This window comes from Palaemon carinicauda, chromosome 34, assembly GCF_036898095.1.
Source record: "Palaemon carinicauda isolate YSFRI2023 chromosome 34, ASM3689809v2, whole genome shotgun sequence".
Lineage (NCBI taxonomy): Eukaryota > Metazoa > Arthropoda > Malacostraca > Decapoda > Palaemonidae > Palaemon > Palaemon carinicauda.
Window position 1 is genome coordinate 75823467 of NC_090758.1, and position 22876 is coordinate 75846342.

Here is a 22876-nt window from a genome sequence, read left to right on the forward strand (position 1 = left end):
GCTCAACCACTACAATCCCCTAATTCCATAACCTTTTTAATCTTTCTCTTGAAATGTTTTTATTGTTGTTTTTGGGTTGTCCGGAAGGCTAAGAAGCCTTTCGCATCCTGGTTGATTTGGCGGGTGGTCAAATTCTTTTCTTGAGAAGCGCCTAGATTAGAGGTTTTGATGAGGTCCTGTGGTATGGGTTGCAACCCTTCATACTTCAGATCCTAGGGGTCGCTCAGCATCCTAAGAGGATCGCGAGGCTCCGTAAGGAAGACGTACTTAAAAAGGCAGAGTAATTGTTCAAGTCGACTTCCTTACCAGGTACCTATTTATTTTGTTTTTGTTATTTTGATAACTTCTAAAATGAAATAAAAAATCCTTAGCTCATAATAATGTAAACATATATTGCTGGTCTCTACCCACCCCCCTGGGTGTGAATCAGCTATTATAATCACCGGCTAAGTTAAATATTGAAAAATGTTATTTTGATAATAAAATAAATTTTTGAATATACTTACCCGGTGATTATAAATTAAAGGACCCTCCCTTCCTCCCCAATAGAGACGCAGTGGACCGAGGAGAAAATTGAGTTCTTTGTTTACAATGAGTACTGGGTATCTGGACGACAGATGGTGCTGTTGAAGTACACCCCCTACCTGCATAGCGATCGCTGGCGGATTTTTTCCGTAGAGTTTTCTGTCGAGCAGCAGAGCTGCAGCTATTATAATCACCGGGTAAGTATATTCAAAAATTTATTTTATTATCAAAATAACATTTTTGTTTACTTCCTCCTTTTGCCTTATTCTTTATTTGCAAAGATTTTTAGGCTTTTTAAGTATCCATTCAATTGTTTGTTCAAATTTACTTCATCTCAGTGCCGGTCCCAGTTTCTTTTGTTCATTTTATCAGTGTTTTTTAACCCTTTAACCCCCAGGCTCTTTGGAAATTTCCAACCCTTAACCCCCAAGGGGTTATTTTTTCCCCAGCACATTTTGCAGTATATACTTTTTAAATTGCTCTAACAGCCTTAATTTTTGTCATAGAGAGGTCAGGTTGGTCTCATTCTCTTAGAAAATGCCTGAATTTTCTCAAAAAATTATCAAAAATATGAAAAAAAACATTTTTATAGCATTTTTTTGCAAGGACGTACCGGTACGTCCATGGGGGTAAAGGGATGAGTTTTGTGAAACGTACCAATACGTCCTTTGGGGGTAAAAGGGTTAACTTGAGATGTTTTTCTCACACTGGAATTGTATTCTTTGAAACCTGGCATTGTCATTTACTCCTCGTGAATTCTTGTATCCTTTGAATAATGACAATACTTCTTCATCATTTGGTGATTCTATGTCAGATTTTCCTGCTATGAAGCTCCTGTCCTTGATGCTTTTTTATGCCACATAGAGCAATGCTGATTATTTTCTTCGTAGCCGTTTTCTATGATTCTTATTGCCTCTTCTATTTTTTCTTCTCCAGCACGACACTCAAGCATCAACCGGCGCGACCACGGGGGATTGGCTGGTAATGTTTACCAGGAGTGGCTGCGATACTTGTAACCACATGAGAGCCACCCTGGAGGCCGTCGCTGCCGGATTGCGCGGCAGGAAAAACGTGGCTGTCGTCGACCGGGATGCAGACGGCGGACAGACAACCAGGAGATTTGGAGTCAAGGACTTCCCCTCGTTTGTCCTGTAAGTTTTTGTTTGATGAGAGCTTAGTTTTTTTGTCTTTGAAAATGTGTTATCGTTTTTGTATGAAATCATCATCATCATCTCCTACGCTTATTGGCACAAGGGATCTCGGTTAGATTTCGCCAATCGTCTCTATCTTGCTTTTAAATCAATGCTTCTCCATTCATCATCTACTTCAGGCTTCATAGTCCTCAGCCATGTAAGTCTGGGTCTTCCAACTCTTGCAATCTGTATGGAATAGTACAAAAGCGTTATCAAAAAGTTAATTTTGTTCTCGTTGGAGAAGCTCATGTTCAGCTCCTTGTGAAAAGGCCTCTTGATGAGACAGCTATTATCTGGCCTAATGCTACATGTTGAGCATCTTTCAATGATGGAACTTACGATTGGCTAAAAATACAGATTCTAAATTAGTAAAAACCCACGAGTTTCAAGTTTTGCATTTATTGAATTACAGTTGAAGTGTACATTGCCATCTTTTCATTAGATTACAACTTATAACATTTCAACCAGTGTTTGTGAAATTGATTCTTGATTACAAAAAAAAATGTCTGAAAATGTACTACAATACTCCTACTGTACTTTTCCCATTATATATTTTGTCACTAAATATTTTGTAACAAAGAAAAGGGATTTTGACGAAGGAAAAATCTATTTCTGGGGAGAGACCTGTGGCGCCGGGCGAAAAGTCCTTCTTGTATACCTTTTCTGATAAAAACCTTCCAATTATACCAGAGAAAGATAAAAGCATGGAATGCTGAGGTTACAACCCTCGCGCGAGCACCTTTTGGGTGTCGTGTATAAAGCAAAGGCGCGTGAAATCCACTATTCACAGGTTGTCTTCCATTTAGTTAATTCCTTCGCCAAAGGGATGGGCCGATACAGAGGCCCTAGACACATCCCCATCGCCGCACCACCCACGCCACGACGCGAGCGCCATCTGAACAACATCCTTCTGTATTGACCATGATGGCTTGGAAAGGAAAGGGTGGGATCGTGTAAAATAAGGGGAAGGGTTTCGCCGGGCGCCACAGGTCTCTCCCCAGAAATAGATTTTTCCTTCGTCAAAATCCCTTTTCTGGGTCGAACCTGTGGCGCCGGGCGAAAATGTACCAGAGAATGCCTTCCAAGCCCAACAATAACTACTAATTTAATAAGGGGAGAGAAACAACACCATGTAAAGAAAATCATATATAATTCAGGTAAGTAGGCATAAAATATAAACTAGCCACAGGGCATAGTGAGAGTAAGGATAAACAAACATGATAACAAGGAAACCTCTGAGTATCAGAGGAAAACATGCAACAAAACTGACATGGCTAAGAATATCCCAACTTAATAACAAGGGAAAACAATAATAGTTACAATCATATTAACCTAATATGTAATACACTTAGGGCTAACGAACCACCAAGGAAGCGGCGTCGTGGTGCGAGTGGCGGGTAGGAGGGAGAAGAGAAGAGATGGATGAAAGGAAGAACAAAAGATCAATGGGGAGAGATAAGGCTCCCAGCTGCAACCGTTGGATATTTAAGAGCCTGTAAGTTCTTTAGATAGTGGCGTTTGAAGACCATAGGAGATTTCCAACCCGTGTACTTCTTAAGGTTATCAAAGTCCATATTCTGGAAATAGTTGATGGAGGTAGCTATCGATCGGATATCATGAGCATGGGGAAATGATCCCGGATTGGCTTGTTTAATGAAGTATAGGATCTGTTGCCTAATGCCACGTATGGAAATGGTACCTCCTTGTTCTCTGATAAACAGGGGGCCAGACGATCGGGTAGCAGTCCTGGCTAAAAAGGCCCTGAGAGTGGTGACCGGACATAGAGAAGTATCTTGGAGAAGAGGAATAATCTTCCAAGGGGACCACCTATTTTGGGGGTCCTCGTTCTTAGCTAGGAACGCCCTGTCTGGTGAAAGAAGTACCTCACCTGAAGGGAGGAAATCCATGTTCTCTGAGTTTCGTGAGAGAGCTGCTAGTTCTGAGATTCTGGAACCCGAGGCCAAAGCTGTTAGAAATAAAGTCTTCCTAAGAAGAGTGATATAAGAGCAGGATTCGTTGTCCGTGTCGGAGGCCAGTTTGAGGACATCATTTAGAGACCAAGAGACCTTTTGAGGACGGACCGAAGGTCGAAGCCTAGCACATGCTTTTGGAATAGATGAGAAATAAGACTCCGCCAGGTTAATGTTAAACCCAACCAGGAAGACTTTCCTCAGAGCTGACTTAATGGTGGTTATAGTGCTAGCTGCTAGGCCTTTGTCAAAAATGGACCTAAAGAAGGAGATGGCTAAATTAGGAGTCATAACCGAATGGTCTGAAGTCCTTAAGAAATCCGCTAGTTTCTTAACCGCCGAATCATATTGGCGAATCGTTGAGTCCCTTTTGTCTGATTCTATAAAGAGGACATTATCTGGGTCGATGTTTGCGTCCCTACGTGCCGCAAACTTCATGAAATCCACAAAGTTAGGGTTTTGGCTATCCTTGAGGAATCTGACACAGTCCGTGTTTGGACCACCTGGGTCAGTTTGGGGAATGGGATCCGGAAGGGACGGAGTTTCAACTCGAGGAGGAGAGGAAACCAACTGCTCTTTGGCCAGTGAGGTGCCACTAAAGCTACTACCCCGTTGAAGGAGCGGAGTTTGTGCAAGACTTTCAGTAGAAGATTCACTGGAGGGAATAAGAAGATCTTCTGCCAATGGTTCCAATCCAGGGTTAATGCGTCCATGGCATAAGCCTGAGGGTCCAGGTTCGGTGTCACATAACACGGGAGTTTGTGATTGAGTCGGGTCGCGAATAGATCTACCTGGAGACCTGGAACCAGCCTGAGTATCCACCGGAAGGAGTAGGTGAAGATAGTGACCAGGATCTGATTCAGGTTGGGTGATTTGGACCCCCCCCTGTTGAGGCAGTGTACTACGGCCGTGCTGTCTGAGACTACTCTGATGTGGGTCGACCTCGGAGGGGAGATTCTCTTCAGGGTCAAGAACACCGCCATGGCTTCGAGAACATTGATATGGAACTGTCTCATGGCGGGTGACCAAGAGCCCTGACACATCTGATGTTGGGAGTAACCCCCCCAACCACTCAGAGACGCGTCGGTATGAATTGTCACTTGTGGAGAGGGGAACTGTAGAGGAACCGACTTGGAGAGGTTCCTCCGATCGGACCATGGTTGTAGTCTCATTTTCAAGACAGAGGGGATCTTCGAGGTCTTGTCTCTTAAAGGTATTGTCGCCCTCTTTCTCCAAACTCGATTGATGTCTTTGAGTTTGGCTTTTAATAGGAGATCGGTCAGTGAGGCAAACTGGAGTAGGCCGAGGACCCGTTCTAAAGCTCTTCTGGACACCTGTTTGTGTTTGAGAAAGTTCCTGACCTTGGAAGCTATCTCCCTCACCTTCTTGGGAGGAAGGGAGAGCTTGTGCTTTGAGAGGTCCCAACGGATGCCTAACCATTCGAAGAGGCTTGATGGTTGTAGGCGGGACTTCCGGAGGTTGACTTGGAAGCCCAGTTTGGCGAGAAAATGGAGTACCTTCGACGTAGCTCTTTTGCATTCCTGGTGCGACTGGGCCCAAATGAGCCAATCGTCCAGATAGGCGACGATTTGTATCCCTTGGTGTCTGAGTTGCTCGAGCACCGTCTCCCCCAGTTTCGTGAATACCCTGGGGGCAATGCTGAGACCGAAGGGCATGACTTTGAATGCGAAGGCTCTCTTGCCGAGACAGAAGCCTAGATAAGGAGAGAAGTTTCGAGCTACTGGGACATGATAATAGGCGTCGGTAAGATCGATAGAGGTGGTGACGGCCCCACGGGGAAGTAAGGTCCGTACCTGAGAGATAGTCAGCATACGGAACTTGTCGCAAAGGATGTAAGAGTTGAGCTTCGACAAGTCCAGAACTACCCTCAACGCCGACGAGTCTTTCTTCGGGACTGTAAACAGGCGGCCTTGGAACTTCAGGGATCGAACCCGCTTGATTGCTCTCTTCTTGAGTAACTCCGCAGTGTACTCTTCCAGGATGGGAGTGGGTCTCTGGAAGAAGGTCACCGGTGGAGGAGGGGATCCCTGTGACCATTTCCAACCCAAGCCCCTTGATATTATGCTGTGAGCCCATGGACTGAAGGTCCAATGATCCCGGAAGTGATAAAGTCTCCCTCCTACCGGCATCACATCATTGGGAGGGAGTGAACTTAGGGCCCCTCCCTCCACGGGAACCCCTTGCTCTGGGCCCGCCGCGTTGGCGGAACTGTCCTCTACCTCTGGAACTCCCTCTTTGGTATCCACGAAAGGAACCGGAGGGTTCGTAGGCAGGGTTGTATGCAGGTGAGGGCATCCAAGAGGGGTTGGGCTGTGTACCAGGGGGAGCAGCGAGGTAGACTACCTGCTGAGGAGGAGCCTGTTGTCGAGAAGTCGAGGCCGCGGAAGGCTGTGGGGACGAGGTACCCCGGGCCGCTTTGTAAGGACTAAACCTCAGCTTCTTCTTGAAGAATGTGTGTCTCTGGGGTTCGAACCTCTTTTTGGCTGAGAGACCCCACCTTACCTGCAAATTCTGGTTTGCCCTCGCTGCGTCCTGAAGAACCTTATCCACCTCGGTCTGAGGGAAGAGGGTCTTACCCCAGCAGGAGGAAGCTATCAGTCTGTTCGGCTCATGCCTGATGGTGGCCTCCGACAGAACGAACTTCCTGCAACTAACCCGTGCTGACCAGAAGTCATGGAGATCTATTTGGTAGGATAGCAGCTGGTTCTTTGTGGCGACTCTGAACAGCGTTTCCTCTGGGTAAAGAGATGCAAGGGACTCCATGGAGGTGATGGATTGGAGGGACCTAGCAAGTCTAGTACGGGTCTCGAACTCAGTTTTGAGAAGACTCTCTATTAATCTGGGAAGCTTCTCAGAGAAAAGAGTAGAGGCACAGTCCGGGTCTAGTTTCCCCACCGTGAAGGTAGAGGCCGCAGCATCCCAGGCTGCCGAGGAACCCGGAATAAGCAAAGAGGTGGGGTCCGTCTCCTTGAGAGCCGGCATGGAAGAGCCTTCTTTGATGGCCTGTATAGTCAGCTCTGTGACTTTGTCTATGAGCGGCAAAGAGATGGAGGCCGCTGTCGTAAAAATAGTGTAGGAACCCTTGTGAGGGGTGAGCTTGGAGTTAATACACCCCCACTCTGATAGTGTTCTGGCCCAGATAGCCTGGGCCTGCTCTTTTGGAAATATGACCGTTTCCTTCGGTACCTTGTCCATACGGACCAATGCATGTTCCTTTAACCGTACAAAACCATTGAACGGGAATGCTAGGTCCGGGGGATAGAACTCCAGGTCCTCTAGAGGGCGGGTGCCCATGCCCTCCAGAGTTAGGGAGCCATCTACGAATGGAGCATGCAAAGCAAACCGCCAAGGATTGTTTTTATCGAAGGGCGGCAGCTTCGATGCGTCTGGGGCAGAAGGGGGAGGGAACTGAGTTCCGGCGCGGATCAGAGTAGCCATCATATCCTTAATCTCTGTTATTGCACCAGAGTGATGTTGAACTTGATCCCTGACCAATCCTTTGATCAGTTGGATGGGGAGGAGATCAGCCCAGGGTACCTGAAAGTCACCCGTTGGTTTTTTCTTGGATTTGGTAGACTTAGACTTCTTAGGAGTAGTGGTTTTACGAGGAGCAATATGAATATCAGGAGCTGTCGAGGGTCCGGGGACCGGTGACGTTGATACTGGCAAAGCTGAAGTCTTATAAGTTCGAAGTGGCTTCACCTTGGGTCGTACGGAGGCAGAGGGATCCCGAGGAGAAGCCTTAGAGTTATCAAAACCTAGAAAGGAAGAGGTAGAAGAGGGAGTAGGAGAGAAAAGGGTTTCCACCAACTCGGCACCACTTACCTGCTCGTCCCTGAGTTCTACGTCTATATCCAGACCAGCCATGTCCATCGGTACGAGGGTTTCGTCCTCCACGGAAATGGTAGCCCTGACTTCTTCAATTAAAGGGGCAGCAAGGTCAGGAGAGACTGCAGCAGTAGTCGAGCCTGGGAAGAGACGGGAGGCCATATCCCCATCGAGGAGATAGGGAGCGCCAGACGGGGCATTCCTGCCAAAGCCCGACACCCACGGCCGAAGAGTAGCCCTTGCTGACCGAAGAGAGACATCATCGGCCTGTAAGATTTGCAGTGATTAGTGATGGAGGAGGGGGTTTGCCCTCCTAAATATACTGTGTATATCATATTCATGTCTATATTAGTGTCTGCCAACGAGAAATAAGGAACAAAGGGAAAACCCACTTACATCATCATTCAGCAGAACTGACGACAACTCGTAACAGAACGAGCACAAATCCGGGAACCACACTGGGTATTGGGCCTGTCCCGGTTCCTGGATAAAGGGAATGGAGCAGTGAGCATGAGACCGGCAGAGGTCATGCCCAACGGGGTCGCTGAACGAGGCAGAGCATCCTTCAGCAGTACAACGGGCCTTCTGTAAAAGAAAGGAGACATGAGTCTGGTGATGCTTGAAACTCTGATAAGGGATAAAAACCTATTATTTTAGAGTTCTGGCACTCACTGAATTACCTAAGCACCCATATTGCATTGACCAAACAACTAACTATTAACTTTAAGTTGATACTGCCCCATACCATTGTTGGCACTTTAAAATTCAATTGTCTGTATATTTGTAATGCACCCAATGTCTGTTAATGACATAAGGATAATAAGCTTAAAGTAATCCGCCGACCTCCAAGGGTCGGGGAAGCAGTGACATGCCCTTAAAATAAATACAAACACCAGCCTTAGCTAAAGGCAAGGCAAATATAAGTGTGAAGTGTATGGGCGACCTCCGGTGAAGCCGGAGCTCCGGTGAGGCCGGATCGTAATGAAATGTCCTGAATAAAGGAGCCTTAGCTAATTAGCTAAGGCAACTTTAAGTGTTAAGTGTTTGGGCGACCTCCGGTGACGCCGGAGGATAATGAGATGCCCTGAATAATTCAATTGTGGCTAATAATTCAATTGTGAAAGATAAAAAGCTAAGTCGTAGCTAAAGACTAAAGCTTAGATTATAGTAAAGCGTATTTACGATCTCCGGTGAGGCCGGAGGGAGAAGAAAGGTCCTGAATAATTATTGTGAATAACAACACAGTTGTAATAACAAAGGCTATTGTGGATATGGCCGTGGCCTGAGACCGAAGTAAGGGCCACCGGAGGGTCTTATCTAAACAATATGAAGCCCGTCCCATGTAGTAAACAATATAAATATAACAATAGAACGAAAGTTATTGAGAATCCCTCGTGGCGGAGTATAACTCAAGGCGGAGTGGATAACGTTCATAACTACTCCCGAGCCGTAACGGGGAGAGGACGAAACACGGACCAAAATAACGCTAACAATTGAAAAGACACGAAAAATAAATAACTCGTAAGTTATCATCCACCCAGAGGGGGAGAGGTGAGGGAGGGAGAACCCGCTGAACGCACAAAACGGAAAACGGGAAATCCACTCCCCCACTGGAGCTAAGAAAGAAAACGAGAGAAAGGGGTAACTCGTGACTGCGAACAGAAAACGGGGACCCCAATCTCCCGCTCTCTTGGACACAAAAACAGGACTAAAAATCACAAAACACTATTACCTGTATAAACGTATAAAATAAAAATGTACATCCATATAATACTACGATCGAAGAATAGCATCCGTTAAAACTTAAAATAAATAGCACTGTTCCTTTAACCGAGTCGAGTGACGAACGCCTCGGGCGGTTACTAAACAAAAACAAAGCTAAATCGCTATCTCGATCGTAGGCTGGACTTACTTGCAAAAAGTACCATGAGCATAAATACACCAAAAAAAAAAAATAAAAATAAAAATAATAACGGTTCTAAAGGCATAAGGCCAGGGACTTAACCAAGAACCTAAGTGACAGAGTACTAAACGGGCAGATAAAGATGAATTCCCAAACAAGTGAACAAACAATGGCCGCCATGACAGGCCAGACGGGAATAATAAAACAGACTATACTGGATATAAAACACAAGCCCGGTACAATAAAATACTGTCAAAACAAACTATGGTACTTAACATTGGAATGTGTGAAGATGGAGCTTCGGACATGACAAAATAAATCCACGATAGATAAAAAAGACCGAGAGCACAACGAAAACATTCAACACCTTGAATTCCAAAAAGAAGGATGTAGTTCAGATGGCGCTCGCGTCGTGGCGTGGGTGGTGCGGCGATGGGGATGTGTCTAGGGCCTCTGTATCGGCCCATCCCTTTGGCGAAGGAATTAACTAAATGGAAGACAACCTGTGAATAGTGGATTTCACGCGCCTTTGCTTTATACACGACACCCAAAAGGTGCTCGCGCGAGGGTTGTAACCTCAGCATTCCATGCTTTTATCTTTCTCTGGTATAATTGGAAGGTTTTTATCAGAAAAGGTATACAAGAAGGACTTTTCGCCCGGCGCCACAGGTTCGACCCAGAAAATGAATTTTACAGTATATATTTATGTAACTCTCTCTCTCTCTCTCTCTCTCTCTCTCTCTCTCTCTCTCTCTCTCACAGAGAGGTTTGTGTAATTGTTCAATTTTTCATTTATATTTTGCAGCTTCCGTCTTGGTCGACTTTACCGCTATGATTTGCCTCTCTTGGACGCGCCGACTCTCGTGGCGTTTGCCACCGACGGATTTCGAAATGCACGTGCGGAAGACATACCCCACCCAAAGACGCCGTTGTAAGTTTGGAGTGATGTGCTTGCTTTATATTTCCTGTTTTAGGGTTTGGTTTTATTAGGAGTTTCATCAACTTTTTGAGTTTTCAGGCTTAATTGAAGTTATGCAACTCTTGAGAAATATGTTGTACAGTAAGTAGATGATTTTTATTGCCTTACTGCATTGCTTTTAAAGCTTTCCATTGCCTTAAATTATTAATAAATGTTGAAAGGAAAGTTTAAATTCAGTAATACTCTTGAAGATTATCCTCAATATATACTGTACAGTATAGTAATTTAATGAAAAAATTTTGCATTACATTTTATGATTGGGTGCTTTACTGTTTTGTCTCTATCTAACCCCTGTAGCCTATGATATCTATCATTTAGTTGATATTCACTATCATCGCTTATCTGGTGCAGCTTTGAAGTTAATCTGTTTCAAGATACATATTCTATTTGCTTCTACATAAATACAAACTATCGACATTTAATAAAGGTATGATATCAGCAAAGCTGAAATGGCTCTTAAGAATTTAATGAAGGACTTATAACTACAGGCAGGTGCAGGGCTTCGACTAGACACTCAATTTTGACTACACCTGCAAGCAGTACACACACTCTTTTGAGGTATCTGGGTGACTGCCTGATCCTCTCCTCATCTGAGAGGCAGTGGCTTCAAGATCAAAACCAACACTGCTGTCTTGTGTCACGATCAGGGGATGTTGATAAATCGGGGAGTAACTTGAGTCTCACACCCAGGCAGAGGATAAAGTAATAGGTCATGCCGATAGACACTGCAGAAGCGAGCGTCTTCCACCAGACGATCATATCGGCAGGCTGAGATAGGGGTTTCTACTGTTCCCTTTCAAGTGAGAACTCCCGGTTTGGGGGAGGTAATTTTTCTGTGACATCTTTCCTAGGAGAAGCTCGTTTCACTCTGGTCTTCGTCGGTGATCGCTCTGGTGGTGTCTGGGGCGTCGATGATCAGCCGCTAGCTATCTCCCTTCCCATCTTTTTCTAGAGGAACTAAGGTGCAGGACAACAAAAACCTCACCAGGAAAGTTCCACTGAACTCATCTTCTTAGATGGTTTTGTTCTTGTACGCACCCAAGAAGGGATAGGAGATACACTTGAGGAATCAAGTCGCTTCAGAGCTGTGGTTCCCACACGAAAAGCACCAGGATGTCAACCTGATTGGAATGCATGTAACTTTCATAGTACTGCAAGCTTTCAAACAGTTTGATGGGGCACTCAGCAATGTTGAGTGATAACAATGCAGTCATAGCATACATCAACAAGCAAAGAAGGACTGTCTCGTATATTCTTTGCGAGTGGACAAAGCAGGAGCTTGTCTGGGCAGTGGTCAATGCTGTAGAATTGTCGGCGAGAAAAATGTTCTGACATACTCAGTCGAAAGAGCAAGTTATAGGCCGAGAGTGATCCCTTTGTCAGGAGGTAAAAAGGCTTCTTACTCTCTGGGGATCCCCGGTAAACGACCAGTTTGCTACATGGCAAAACAGGAAATTTCTTGTGCTTTTTCTCTCCATTTCAGAACCTTGGGAAGTGTTCATGGATACTGTCCAACAACCTTGGAGTAACCTATACACTTAAGCCTTTCCCTCCGTTACCCCTGATTTGCCGGCGGTGTCAACTGACTGTTGATCATGCCAACTCTCAGGATGACCCTGGTGCCTCCCAGATGACTACAAGTTGGATCCTAATCTGTTACCACATTTGGTTGGCTCCCGAGAGAACTACTCCTTGGAACACACTTTTCTGTCAGCTGCACCTTAAGAGCTACTTCCAATTAGTGAAGCTGTTTGCACTTCAGAGCTGAAGACTTTACATCATCTCTGAATGAAAAGCATTTTGCAAGGGACTGGTAAGATGTGTGGGGATCTATGATGGGACTTTGCAGTTGTCATCCAAGGAAGTGAACCATTATTTTGCAGTGTCGTAGAAGGTGTACTTCTCTGATTGTAGTTTTCCTAGTGCAGGTCTTAGACTCCGTGTCTTCAACAGAGAGAAGCGTCTCTTGGTCGTGGTTGGGAAAGGCTACTGCTCAGAGTTGAGCAAAATCATCCGACTAGGGAACATAGATTTCTGTTCCTCGTGGGAGTTGGCCATGCTCATGGGGAACTTCAAGCAGTTGTTCTCACCCTGGGACTTCAGGCCCTGAAGTGTGATATGGCCAGTATTCTCAAGTCTTCTGGTAGGCCTTTGAAATGTTCTTCAGACAAAGATCTGATTCTACAGGCGTGTTTAGTGAGCCTTTGATCAGCGAGTGTTGTACAGTATAGTAATACTAGATAAGAACAACAGTATTTTGTTATAATTGTATGATGACTACACAGTAAAATTATAGGTTCGGTCAGAGCAATGACTACGTACTGTAGTGTTCCATACTGTACTGTAGCCCTTCCGTGTCCTGTACATGGTGTGCACATGTACTGTACACTTACCGATTTAATTACAAACTATTTATACTGTGATAGAAACCAAATAAATGCAATATTAGGCAGTACTTGGTGTTAATTATCCGAGCGTAGGCAATGGGCAGCGAGTTGTTAGGTTAGGTTAGGAGTTATCCCACCCAAAGGCATCAAAGTTATGTGAATTTGCTCCTATCTGTTACCTAATTCTCGTGTAAGACTAGGGCTTGACTGTATTAATTCTCTTTCTTGGTTTATAAGAACTTCCTGCTAAGGATGTCATACCTATGAAAGGATAAGATTGCATTTACGTAAAACAAATCATATATTTTAAAAGTACAGTAGTTTCTAATTTTAGTAAGTAAGTAAACAAACCTAATTCCTTTGTGTTACACTTTGCACCTCAACCACCCAACAAGCCATACCTAACGTGTTATAGTGTGTCTGGCTTTTGAGACTTCCCTGCCATCTGGTGGTACCTATAACTACCGGGTTGAATTCTTAATACAGTAACCATTTCAGCTTTGATGAAGTTGTACCCCTATCAGGTGATATGTTTATATTGTTAGGAAAAATACAAAATGGTTAGAAAATCTGTGATTTCAAGTTATGCAAGTGCTATTTTACTTGTCAAACTTAACTTTAAAGACACCGCGCAACAGTAAATAGGTATTGATCATTGTAGTGTTAATACTGCGTGGCATGTACTCTTCATATAGAATACAGAAAAGACTTCTATATACAGGTGTACTGGGTAATTTAAATAGTAATTTTTCAGAAATCGCCACTAGATTGTATGAGAATAATTTTCTCTACAGAGGACACTTCTATCGAGTTCTCCTGAAATCTGTACCGGACAATGAACCGTTACCTCCTACTTTAGTTCTATATTCATATTTCATGGCGCTGAAACCATAGTGTGATTTATCTCAGGAAAGCAAATACCTTTTTTAGCCATTAATAATGCCCAATACATGTATGGTTTTTTAGTTCACCTTCATGGGTAAAAAATGAATACTTGTAGAAGGTTTTCTCTAAATTAGCTCGAGAGTTCCTACGCCCCTCTGCTTCTTCTCTTGACAGGTCACAGAAACTAGTAAGGTAGAGATGCCTTGGCTTCTACTTAGTAAAATGATACCTAACTTTGAGTTCAGACAAGTCTTGAGAAATTCAAAATTCTAAGCTTGTTGAAAAGTGCCATTTCCACTTTTGAAATTAAATAAGGGTATTTTGCAGTTTTATACACATGACTGAGATATTAGTTCACCAAACATTTAACTAGGCTCCACAAGGCTGTAGAGTTGGAAGACCCAGGCCTACATGGCTGAGGACTATGCAGCGTGAAATAGGTGGTGATGAATGGAGACGACTGGCAAAATCTAACCGGGGCCCTTTGCGTCAATAGGAGCAGGAGATGATGATGACATGACCTTGTGATTTGGTGTAATCTTGTGCTCATTTTACCTTGGATAATCGGGTGATGACGGTGTCATGGGTGAACAGCCCATCTTGGAGTACGTAGCCTATTAAAGGTGGCTAGTGAAAGTACTCTTAAGGATATGGTTAGGAATTTTTGTGATATGACATTTACAGAGTTGACTTTCTTTGATTTTGTTCCCTAGCATTACATTTACTCTTTGAAGGCGAGGTCGGTGCTTGCCATAACATTATAATGGCAACGGCCAAGCACCTTCATAGTTAAGATCCTTTTATATTTCTAATTGAAAATATTTCAACTAAGGGCAATGGTCTGTGTTTTTACTTTACAAAATTCCTACTGATTTTTTTTTATTTTTTTATTTTATTAAATATCTTGCACCTTCTGAACTCAGTTGAGTCCCTTGTTAGGCTGGGAGGAACGTAGAGAGTAGAGGTCCCCTTTTTTGTTTTTGTTTCATTTGTTGATGTCGGCTACCCCCCAAAATTGGGGAAAGTGCCTTGGTATATGTATGTATGTAAATATCTTGCCATCAGTCTGCTATCATTTCCCCTGTTAATCACCCACTGATATTTTAACACTTATAATACAATATATCGAAGTTATTCTGGAGTTGCTGTCTTCCTACAGGCCAACAAAGATGAACCACTGTGTTACTGTATCGCCCATGTCTTGTGTATTCAACTAACTGTATTTCCCATCCTCACAGAATCAAAGTGTTTCACATTTCTTACCCTTTTCAGTGATGATCTGACGGAGCAGATTGCCGACTGGCTGAGAGAGAACCCAAGCATCGTGAGCGCCGTTATGTACGCCAGCATAGGACTGGTGGCTGTGATAGTCGTGGCTTCCGTCGGGTTTTTCAAGAAGTCTTCGGCCGCAAAGTCGGAAAAGAAACAGGAAAGTAAAAAGAAAAAGTAGATTAAAGCGTGGCGGGTTTTTTATATTATGCAGAATTTTTGTACATTTTTGTAGAATATAATTGTGATGTAGAACATTAAGTTAATATTAGTTTGCCTCGTTGCTTCGTGAATTGGGCGAAAGTATTAAATATGAAAACAGCTGTTGGATGTTTTAAGCCAGCCATTATTTTTTATTTTTCTTGAGTGTTATCCCTTTTTTGGCCTAACATTCTCATTTTAGGAGAGTGTACTTGGCCGGTGTTATGTGTGACAAAAAGACGAGTGTACTCGGAAAGTGTTACTAGGGATGATAAAAACATGAGTTGGCGTTGCCAGTGTTATAGTTGTTGACAAAAAGAGTAGTGTACTTGGTCTGTTTTATAGTGGATGACGAAATGAGTGAAATGGAGTGATATATTCTTATTGAACTTACTACAATTATCTTTGAAATTTGCTTGTAGTGGTTTGGGGTTGTATTTTAGTATTTAGAAAGATAATAAAGTAGTGTTGTTGATCCTTAAAAGCATTCCATTTTACAATTACTTTTATCATTGCTTGTTAAAAAAAGGTAGAGAAATTTAAGACATTTTTTCTTTTTAACTGTCTAAGAGAAAAGAATTATTTACTATTAAGAAAATGACAATCATTTTTAAATTGAAATTCTTGAACTTGCAGTTATTATAGATTATAAACTTATAAAGCCGAGTTCGTGGAACACATTGTTTATGAAGTATTATACTGTATTGTTGTTTTTTCCTCGATATACGTCCCTGATTATGCACGATATCTTCGGATAGTCGTTTCTGGGGGGCGGAACCCCGTGATACCTGACGGTAATTCTCTTAAAATATCAATCACAGAAACATTATACTGTAGAAGTTGCCAGAAGGAACTTCCATCAGGACGACATACGTCAAAATCCCTTTAAAGCACATGAGGCTCATGGCATGATCGTAAACCTTTGGTTTACTGGAATTCATTTTTTTTTTTCCACAGTTTTTGATGGATGATAAAGTATATTTTACTAATCCTCATCTATTATTTTTGTCTTCTTGCAACAAACTCTTAACAACTTGTTTTCTTCAAGTTCCTCGCACTGTCTCGAGTCTGGTGTCTTCTTGTCGAGTCTCTCTTCTATAAGCATTTTACTCTTCGGTCAATTAACACTGATAACACTTGTCTCACTCGTATAATTTAGATCCTTCTTTGTAGAACAAGATGTCCTATATTACAGATTATAGTTTGATCAAGCTAATATTTTTTCATGTTGGTCACTCCTCTCCGTGTTACTGTTAGAGCCCAGACTATTTACAGATTCAAACTAGATTTCTATAGTCCACTTGTTATTAGTCGGTTCAGTATGAAAGACTTACTTTTCATCTGTAGTGTCGTCTGCTTCTAACTACCATGGCACTTCCCCCAATTTTGGGAGGTAGCTGACATCCAAACGAAGCAAAAAAGATTTTTTCGTCTTAATTTCCGGATACAGGAACTTGTAGTCCATTTTGAAATTGCAAATCATTTGGACAATAATAATAATACAGTTTCTAATGTGTTATTTTACAGCTAAAGGAGAATTGCAAAATAGCCAATATTGGTTTTAAGATCTTCAAGAACTAACGAGATAGAGATGGTTCGGAAGATGCCATATAACTACAAGCCTCTTATTTAAAATGTACCAGTTCACTTGTATAAAACAGGGACTTGTACATGTGTCAATGCTACCATTATTTTTTAATGGCCTGTATTAATTGAATCTTCAATAATTTATCTGTCGTCAGTCGGAGACCTATTAATATGTTGTTAGCTCTCGACAAAAGTATTTAGAATGTTCCTACATTTATTATATATCGAGCACTATTGAATGCCTAGGTTTGTGAACAGTACAGTACCTTGAAAAATATCTACATATCCATTAGGTAATTGGATTGTAGCTTTAATCGACTCGCCGTAATGCAGGAACGCGAAAGGACGGTAGACTGCGTTGCCAGTCTTCTAGCGTTCAGTTTTCTAAGGGTCGTCGTCCTGTACAGTCTCTTTGTCATCCGTAGAGTAGCGAGTAGTTCCTAGCGCTTCTATCCTCTTAAACTTGTCCGTAGAGCTTACATTTAAGAAATTCTGTATATTAGATATAGCATCTGTTTAGAATGCTTTGCGTACGGAGATAGCGAGAGAAAAATGCGGACCGAAGTCTTCTTACTCTTTAATTACGGGAGTCAGACTTCCAAGATTCATTCTCGGAGAGATGTTGGTTTTGTTATTTATATATTGAAGTGATTACTTGGCGCATAAAGTTAGTAGTACGAATAATGATACTTTCCAGCATTTCTTGGGGTTTTAGAATTTTATGAAAATGTTTCTCTTCATTTTGAACATAAGTATGCTCGATCAGTCAATGAATGAAAGCCTATAATTTGAAAGTTAATTTTCTTAGTAAGTGAAAGAACTTGTCTACATAACATTTTCAATAGCATTGTTCCAATAAGAGTTGTGCTCTTTTGTTGTTAGGAAGGCTGTGCAAGTTGTAACGTTGCGAGATTGAACAACACGATAATCTCGAATTGGCAACTGATTATTGTTATTTACCTTTATATCAAATTTTCATTCTCTGAAAGGATACTCTTTAATGTAAATAAGTTGTTGTAGAATCAAGTTTAATAATTAAGAGTCTTTTAGTCTTTTAAACCATCGCAAACACAGAATACCTTTCGTGAAGCAAAGAGTTTACTGTAATAAGAAAAAACCCAACTTGTTTCGCTTTGAATTAGGTTGGTAAGTGCAGGTTCGATTAGAATTTTGAGTTGAGTGTATGAGCAAGTTGTGTTGGGTGGAATCTTAACCCATATCCAAGACAAGGTTAACTCTGTTTGTGTTAGGATAGCCGTGGATGTTTCGAAACACGTCCCTGTTAACATACACGGTATCTTTCGGGATATTCACTCCGGGGGTTAGTAACTTCGTGATACCTTTACAGATAAAATTCTCTGGTATATCACTCGCAGAAATATCCCAAGTAGAAAGCTGCCTAGAGGAACTTCCATCAGGACGACATGGCTTGAGCTCAAAAAATGTATTGTTAACTTACGATATAGACCATTAAAAGTCTGTTACTGTCCATAACAATGATCGAGTATTATCTAATGATTTTCAGGAGTATTGCATTGTCTGCTTAAGGAGTTACTTTACAAAGAGCGTACAAGTAATTGGTTTCAGAGGTTAGAAAATTGTCAATCGTTTTCTATACTTGTCAGGGTAACTTAAGGAAAACGTGTGACATATCAACTGGGAATTCGGTATGAATAACTTAGCTTTGGAGGTTAGAAAATTGTCAGTTTTCTTCTATACTTGTCAGGGTAACTTAAGTAAAACGTGTGACATATCAACTGGGAATTTGGTATGAATAACTTCTATTTTGATTCTGGTGTCCTGCCGCGTGGGATTTCCCAATCGTACGTACATTTTCAGGTGGTATATAAATGACGCTTTGTAATTTATTGGAAAGTTCTATTTCATGAGGCTAACAGAGCGAAGTAAATAACACGTGATGTTTCTGTAAGTTTTTGACGAAAGAGTTTTATTTAAAATCTAAATTATAAAGTGTTTTAATTTCTACATAGTGGTTTTCCAGTGTCTTTAAACACAGTACTTGTATGTATGTAATTCGGTAAAATTCTGGGTTTTGGTCATTATTAGAAATATTAATTACAGTACTTTGATTAATCTATTGTGGTAGTTTATATATGAACGATCTAATTTAATGTTATTACAGTACTGCTCTTCAAATGTTTTATTTTGATCGTATTACTTCTTTTGTAATGTATTCATTTCCGTGTTTCCTTTCCGCACTGGGCTGTTTTTCCCTTTTGGAGCCCTTGGGGTTATAGCATCTTGCTTTTCCTAGTATGGTTGTAGCTTAGCTTCCAATAATAATCATAACCGTTTTATATCAAACATTGCGACTTTTTCTTTAGCTATATAATAAAAGTTTTAAGAAATTTGTTGGGATTGAAATATAACCAGAAAGATGGTTGTTTTAAAGTTATCAGATTTGTCTCGGGCTAAATATGCCATTGCTCTTTTACAGTTTAATAAAGACTTAATTATTATTACTACTAGCTAAGCTACAACCCTAGTTCATTAGTTTATACTGTATTTGATATCACTAGAGCATTATAACTCATTTTTGTTATTAGAAAATGCTTAATTCCATTTGTTTGGTTATTACGTACAGTATTTTTAACGTTGAACGAAGCCGTTGCATTTTTTTACTTTTACATATGAATTTTATGTATTTATCTTGGCTGTGGTATATTACATTTTCATTTCAAATAATATACTGTAAGTTTGATATTTATCCTGGGTTTTCATGTCTTTCTGTACGAAGGTATTTTAAAGTTTTAATAATGTTTTAACTCTCAAAATCTGCAAATGGTAGGTCTAAAACTAATAAGAGTTTGGTTGAGCAAGAGATTTTGATTTTATCAAAGCATTAATGATAATTTCAAGTATACTGTTTCAGTCCAGCCAGTTTTTTTCATTTTGAAATGTTCTCTTCTGTATTTCACGAAATTATTAGAATAAAACATGAACTTGGCAGACATAGATCATATTTTAATGGAATCCATCTTTGAACGTTCAGGGGCGATTACATTTATTAAATGTCGATAGAAAACCTTGTTTAAAGGGAAAGAAAAAACTAATAGTTTAGCATTCTAACAGAGCAAGATTTAATAAATCATTAGGTAACTAGCTCTTTAAAAACAGTATTCTGGGTTACCTATTGACATATTCATTATCAAACCTGTATAACTTTTAATTTAGAAAGGTAAATCACTTTTATCTTATTAGGAGGAGGATTTATCTAGCTAATTCAGCCGTAGTGTGGCTTAAAAATTTACCATGTCCTAACACAGAAGGTGGCAACACGTAAATTGCTTGGCAAAGAAAATATAGTATATTAGTTTGATTAGTAATGTTACCGTTGTCAAAGTTGTTTAAATTTATGCCAAAATTTATCTTCCTGGTGTCTAATTGAAGATATATTACTGAATATAACATTGATTGATGTTAGCATTGTTTTTTTTATTACACGAGTTTAAGCACAAAGATGACCCAACAAAATATATGACAAGAAGAGACATAGAAAAGTTATTAGAAATAATTGCTTGATCATATTTTATTTATTTCCATTTATAAGTTGTTTTGCGAGTTAGAGAAAAAAATAGGCACAAGAAATTCAAGTATTTTTCTTTCTCTTTGTGATGCTTTGCTAAACACAGTTTGGGATACTAGTTACTTGGTGAATGGTAAGCTATATTTTAGGTGGTTCTTTCCTCTGAATATTTGCATTTAATTATGTTTTTTGGTGAATTTACAAGGAAATAAAATTTATTTTACTAATTTTGGATCTTATTTTAACATACCAATGTATTTACAGATGTAAGATTTTATATTGTGATTTTTCTCTGCCATCTAGTTTGTCATCTTATTTATATTGTTATCTTGACACCTTTGATTTCCAATTATTTGTGGATGAGGGATTAAAATTTAACTTTGTTCCGTAACCGAAATACAATCCACGCTATTTACAAAGGGTTACCTTTTAGCGTAGCTGAAATGGTGAGCCATTAGAATTTAACGAGGGTGTATTACCCCCGCGCTAGTTAGCGGGCGGGGGGGGGGGGGGGAGGGGGGTAGGGGAGTGGTAGCTAGCTACCCCTCCTCCCCCTCACACACAGGTGAATACTCACTTTCACTTTTGGCTCGGACTGTGACAGACGTCTCTGTCTTGGTCCTCTCTTGGCAGCCATTGTTTGTTTTGTCTTTACTTAATCGCTTACTTTTCATTTACTCAATATATATGTAAACATGTTTTCATGTTTGTATATATATTTGAGTATAGAAATAAGTAAGTTTCCTTTTCAGATGTGTGTGTGTAGTGTACGATATCTACGTGGAGGCCTCAGCAGTTAGGCCACCACGGCGTAATTTTATGGGTGGCGATCGAGTTTGACTTATGTCTTTCTCCCTCTCTCTCTTGAGGTCGTTCACCCTTTTACTACGTGTTACTACGCCCTTGTAGCTTCCTTTCCGTGTGGGGGGGTTGCTACGCCGTACGTTTGTCTCAATTAGTTATGAATCTAATTGTAGTTGTTTTTTGTTTTTCAGCTTGTAGAACGATTCCTTTCGGGGTTTTCGTTCTTTCTTTAGTGTTCATTCATTTTTAAATTACATAATTACAGTACATAGTTACATAATTATAATTGTTATGATTCTGTTTTGGTTACAGCTCTCCTTCCGCGAGTGTAAGTGGTTGTGAGGGCACGTGCCTGTTGTGTAATTCTTGTTCCTTTCCCTCGGGATTCCTCTTCGGAGCCTTCCCGGGGAAATGAATGTGTACTAATATTATTTTTTTTATTTTTTTACAGTTACCGATCTAGTTCGTTTCTGTAATATGGCAACGGTGTGAGCTGTCTGGTTGAGTCCTGGGGATTCGGCTGTTGCTGCCTCCCCCCTTGTATTTTCGTCAGGGGCGTGTCTCCTTCTACTGGAAGTACTCCCGTGACAACGGACAGCTCTCCAGTTCATTTTAGAACTCTCAGGAGGCTTGCCTCCTTGGGCGGGTAACTTCCTTCCGAGGGAAGTTTTTCCTGTCCAGGCTTGAGTTTTTCCCCTTTTGGGGGGTTCTTCTCTTGCCTTTTTTTCGTGCGACTATGCTCTTGGTGCTGAGCGGTCGCACCTGCAGTTTCGCTCAAGGGGCTAGGCAACTGCAGGAGCTCCTCTTCGGAGGATTCCTCCTTTTAGGTCACTGGCTGACCAGTCTCTTCCACGAAGTGTTTCTCTTTCGTTCGCGAGAGAGTACACTCATAGAGACTCCTCTTCGGAGGTTTCTCCTGTTGCTGTTGCTGTTGGCCTCCCTCGCCGTAAGGCCCACCGTCCGCCTCGTCGTAAGGGCCTCTCATCTCCCTATAAGGGTGCTTGAGGCGCCTTTTTGGATCTCCGTTTGCAGCCTACAACTCCTTTTTCTCGATCTTCCGCCTTGGTGCAGATGGACAGCAGTCTGATCTCGTCTTCCGACGGGCAACGGTCTTCCCGACGGACAACGGTCTTCCCGACGGACAGCGGTCTTCCGACGGACATCAGTCTCCCGGCGGACAACGATCCCTTTGGGGCAAAGGGTAGCCCCCACGGGGGTTCTTCCCTTGCGTGTCAGGGTTTCCCTGCGCGCCCTTCTGCTGTGTTCTCTCCTGCTCCTGCTCAGTGTTAGCACACAGGCGCTCTTCTGCTCATCAGCGCTCTCCTGTTCGTCAGCGCTTTCAAGATGATCATCCCTGCGGTTCCTGTTACGCGCCCTGTGCGCCCACGTTCGCCCTCGCGATCTAGAACTTCGGTTCAGGTCGAGGTCAAGGACTCTTCTTCTTTGTGCAGGCTTCCACGCGTAGCCTTCTGCTCGTCAGCGATCACCTGTCTCTCGGCGATCTCCGGATCGCCCGCGTGTGTTACAGCCAGCACGCCAACGTTCTCCAACACTTCTGAAGGAACATGGTTCGCCAGCTACTAGCTCAACTGCGGATGCTGCTCGCCATCGCGCGACCCTCAACTGCGGATGCTGCTCGCCATCGCGCGACCCTCAACTGCGGATGCTGCTCGCCATCGCGCGACCCTCAACTGCGGATGCTGCTCGCCATCGCGCGACCCTCAACTGCGGATGCTGCTCGCCATCGCGCGACCCTCAACTGCGGATGCTGCTCGCC

General features: G+C 42.1%; 1 protein-coding gene across 1 annotated transcript in view; it reads left to right on the forward strand.

Moving 5' to 3' along the window:
• Window positions 1–18104, forward strand: part of LOC137626463 (thioredoxin domain-containing protein-like) — a 28468-nt gene extending 10364 nt beyond the window's left edge. The window contains exons 4-6 of the mRNA XM_068357477.1: window positions 1462–1676; window positions 10246–10371; window positions 14964–18104. Of these exons, the coding sequence (XP_068213578.1) occupies window positions 1462–1676; window positions 10246–10371; window positions 14964–15141 (519 nt within the window). The 3' untranslated portion in view covers window positions 15142–18104. The remainder of the gene's footprint in view (window positions 1–1461; window positions 1677–10245; window positions 10372–14963) is intronic.
• The last annotated feature ends 4772 nt before the right edge of the window (window positions 18105–22876 follow it).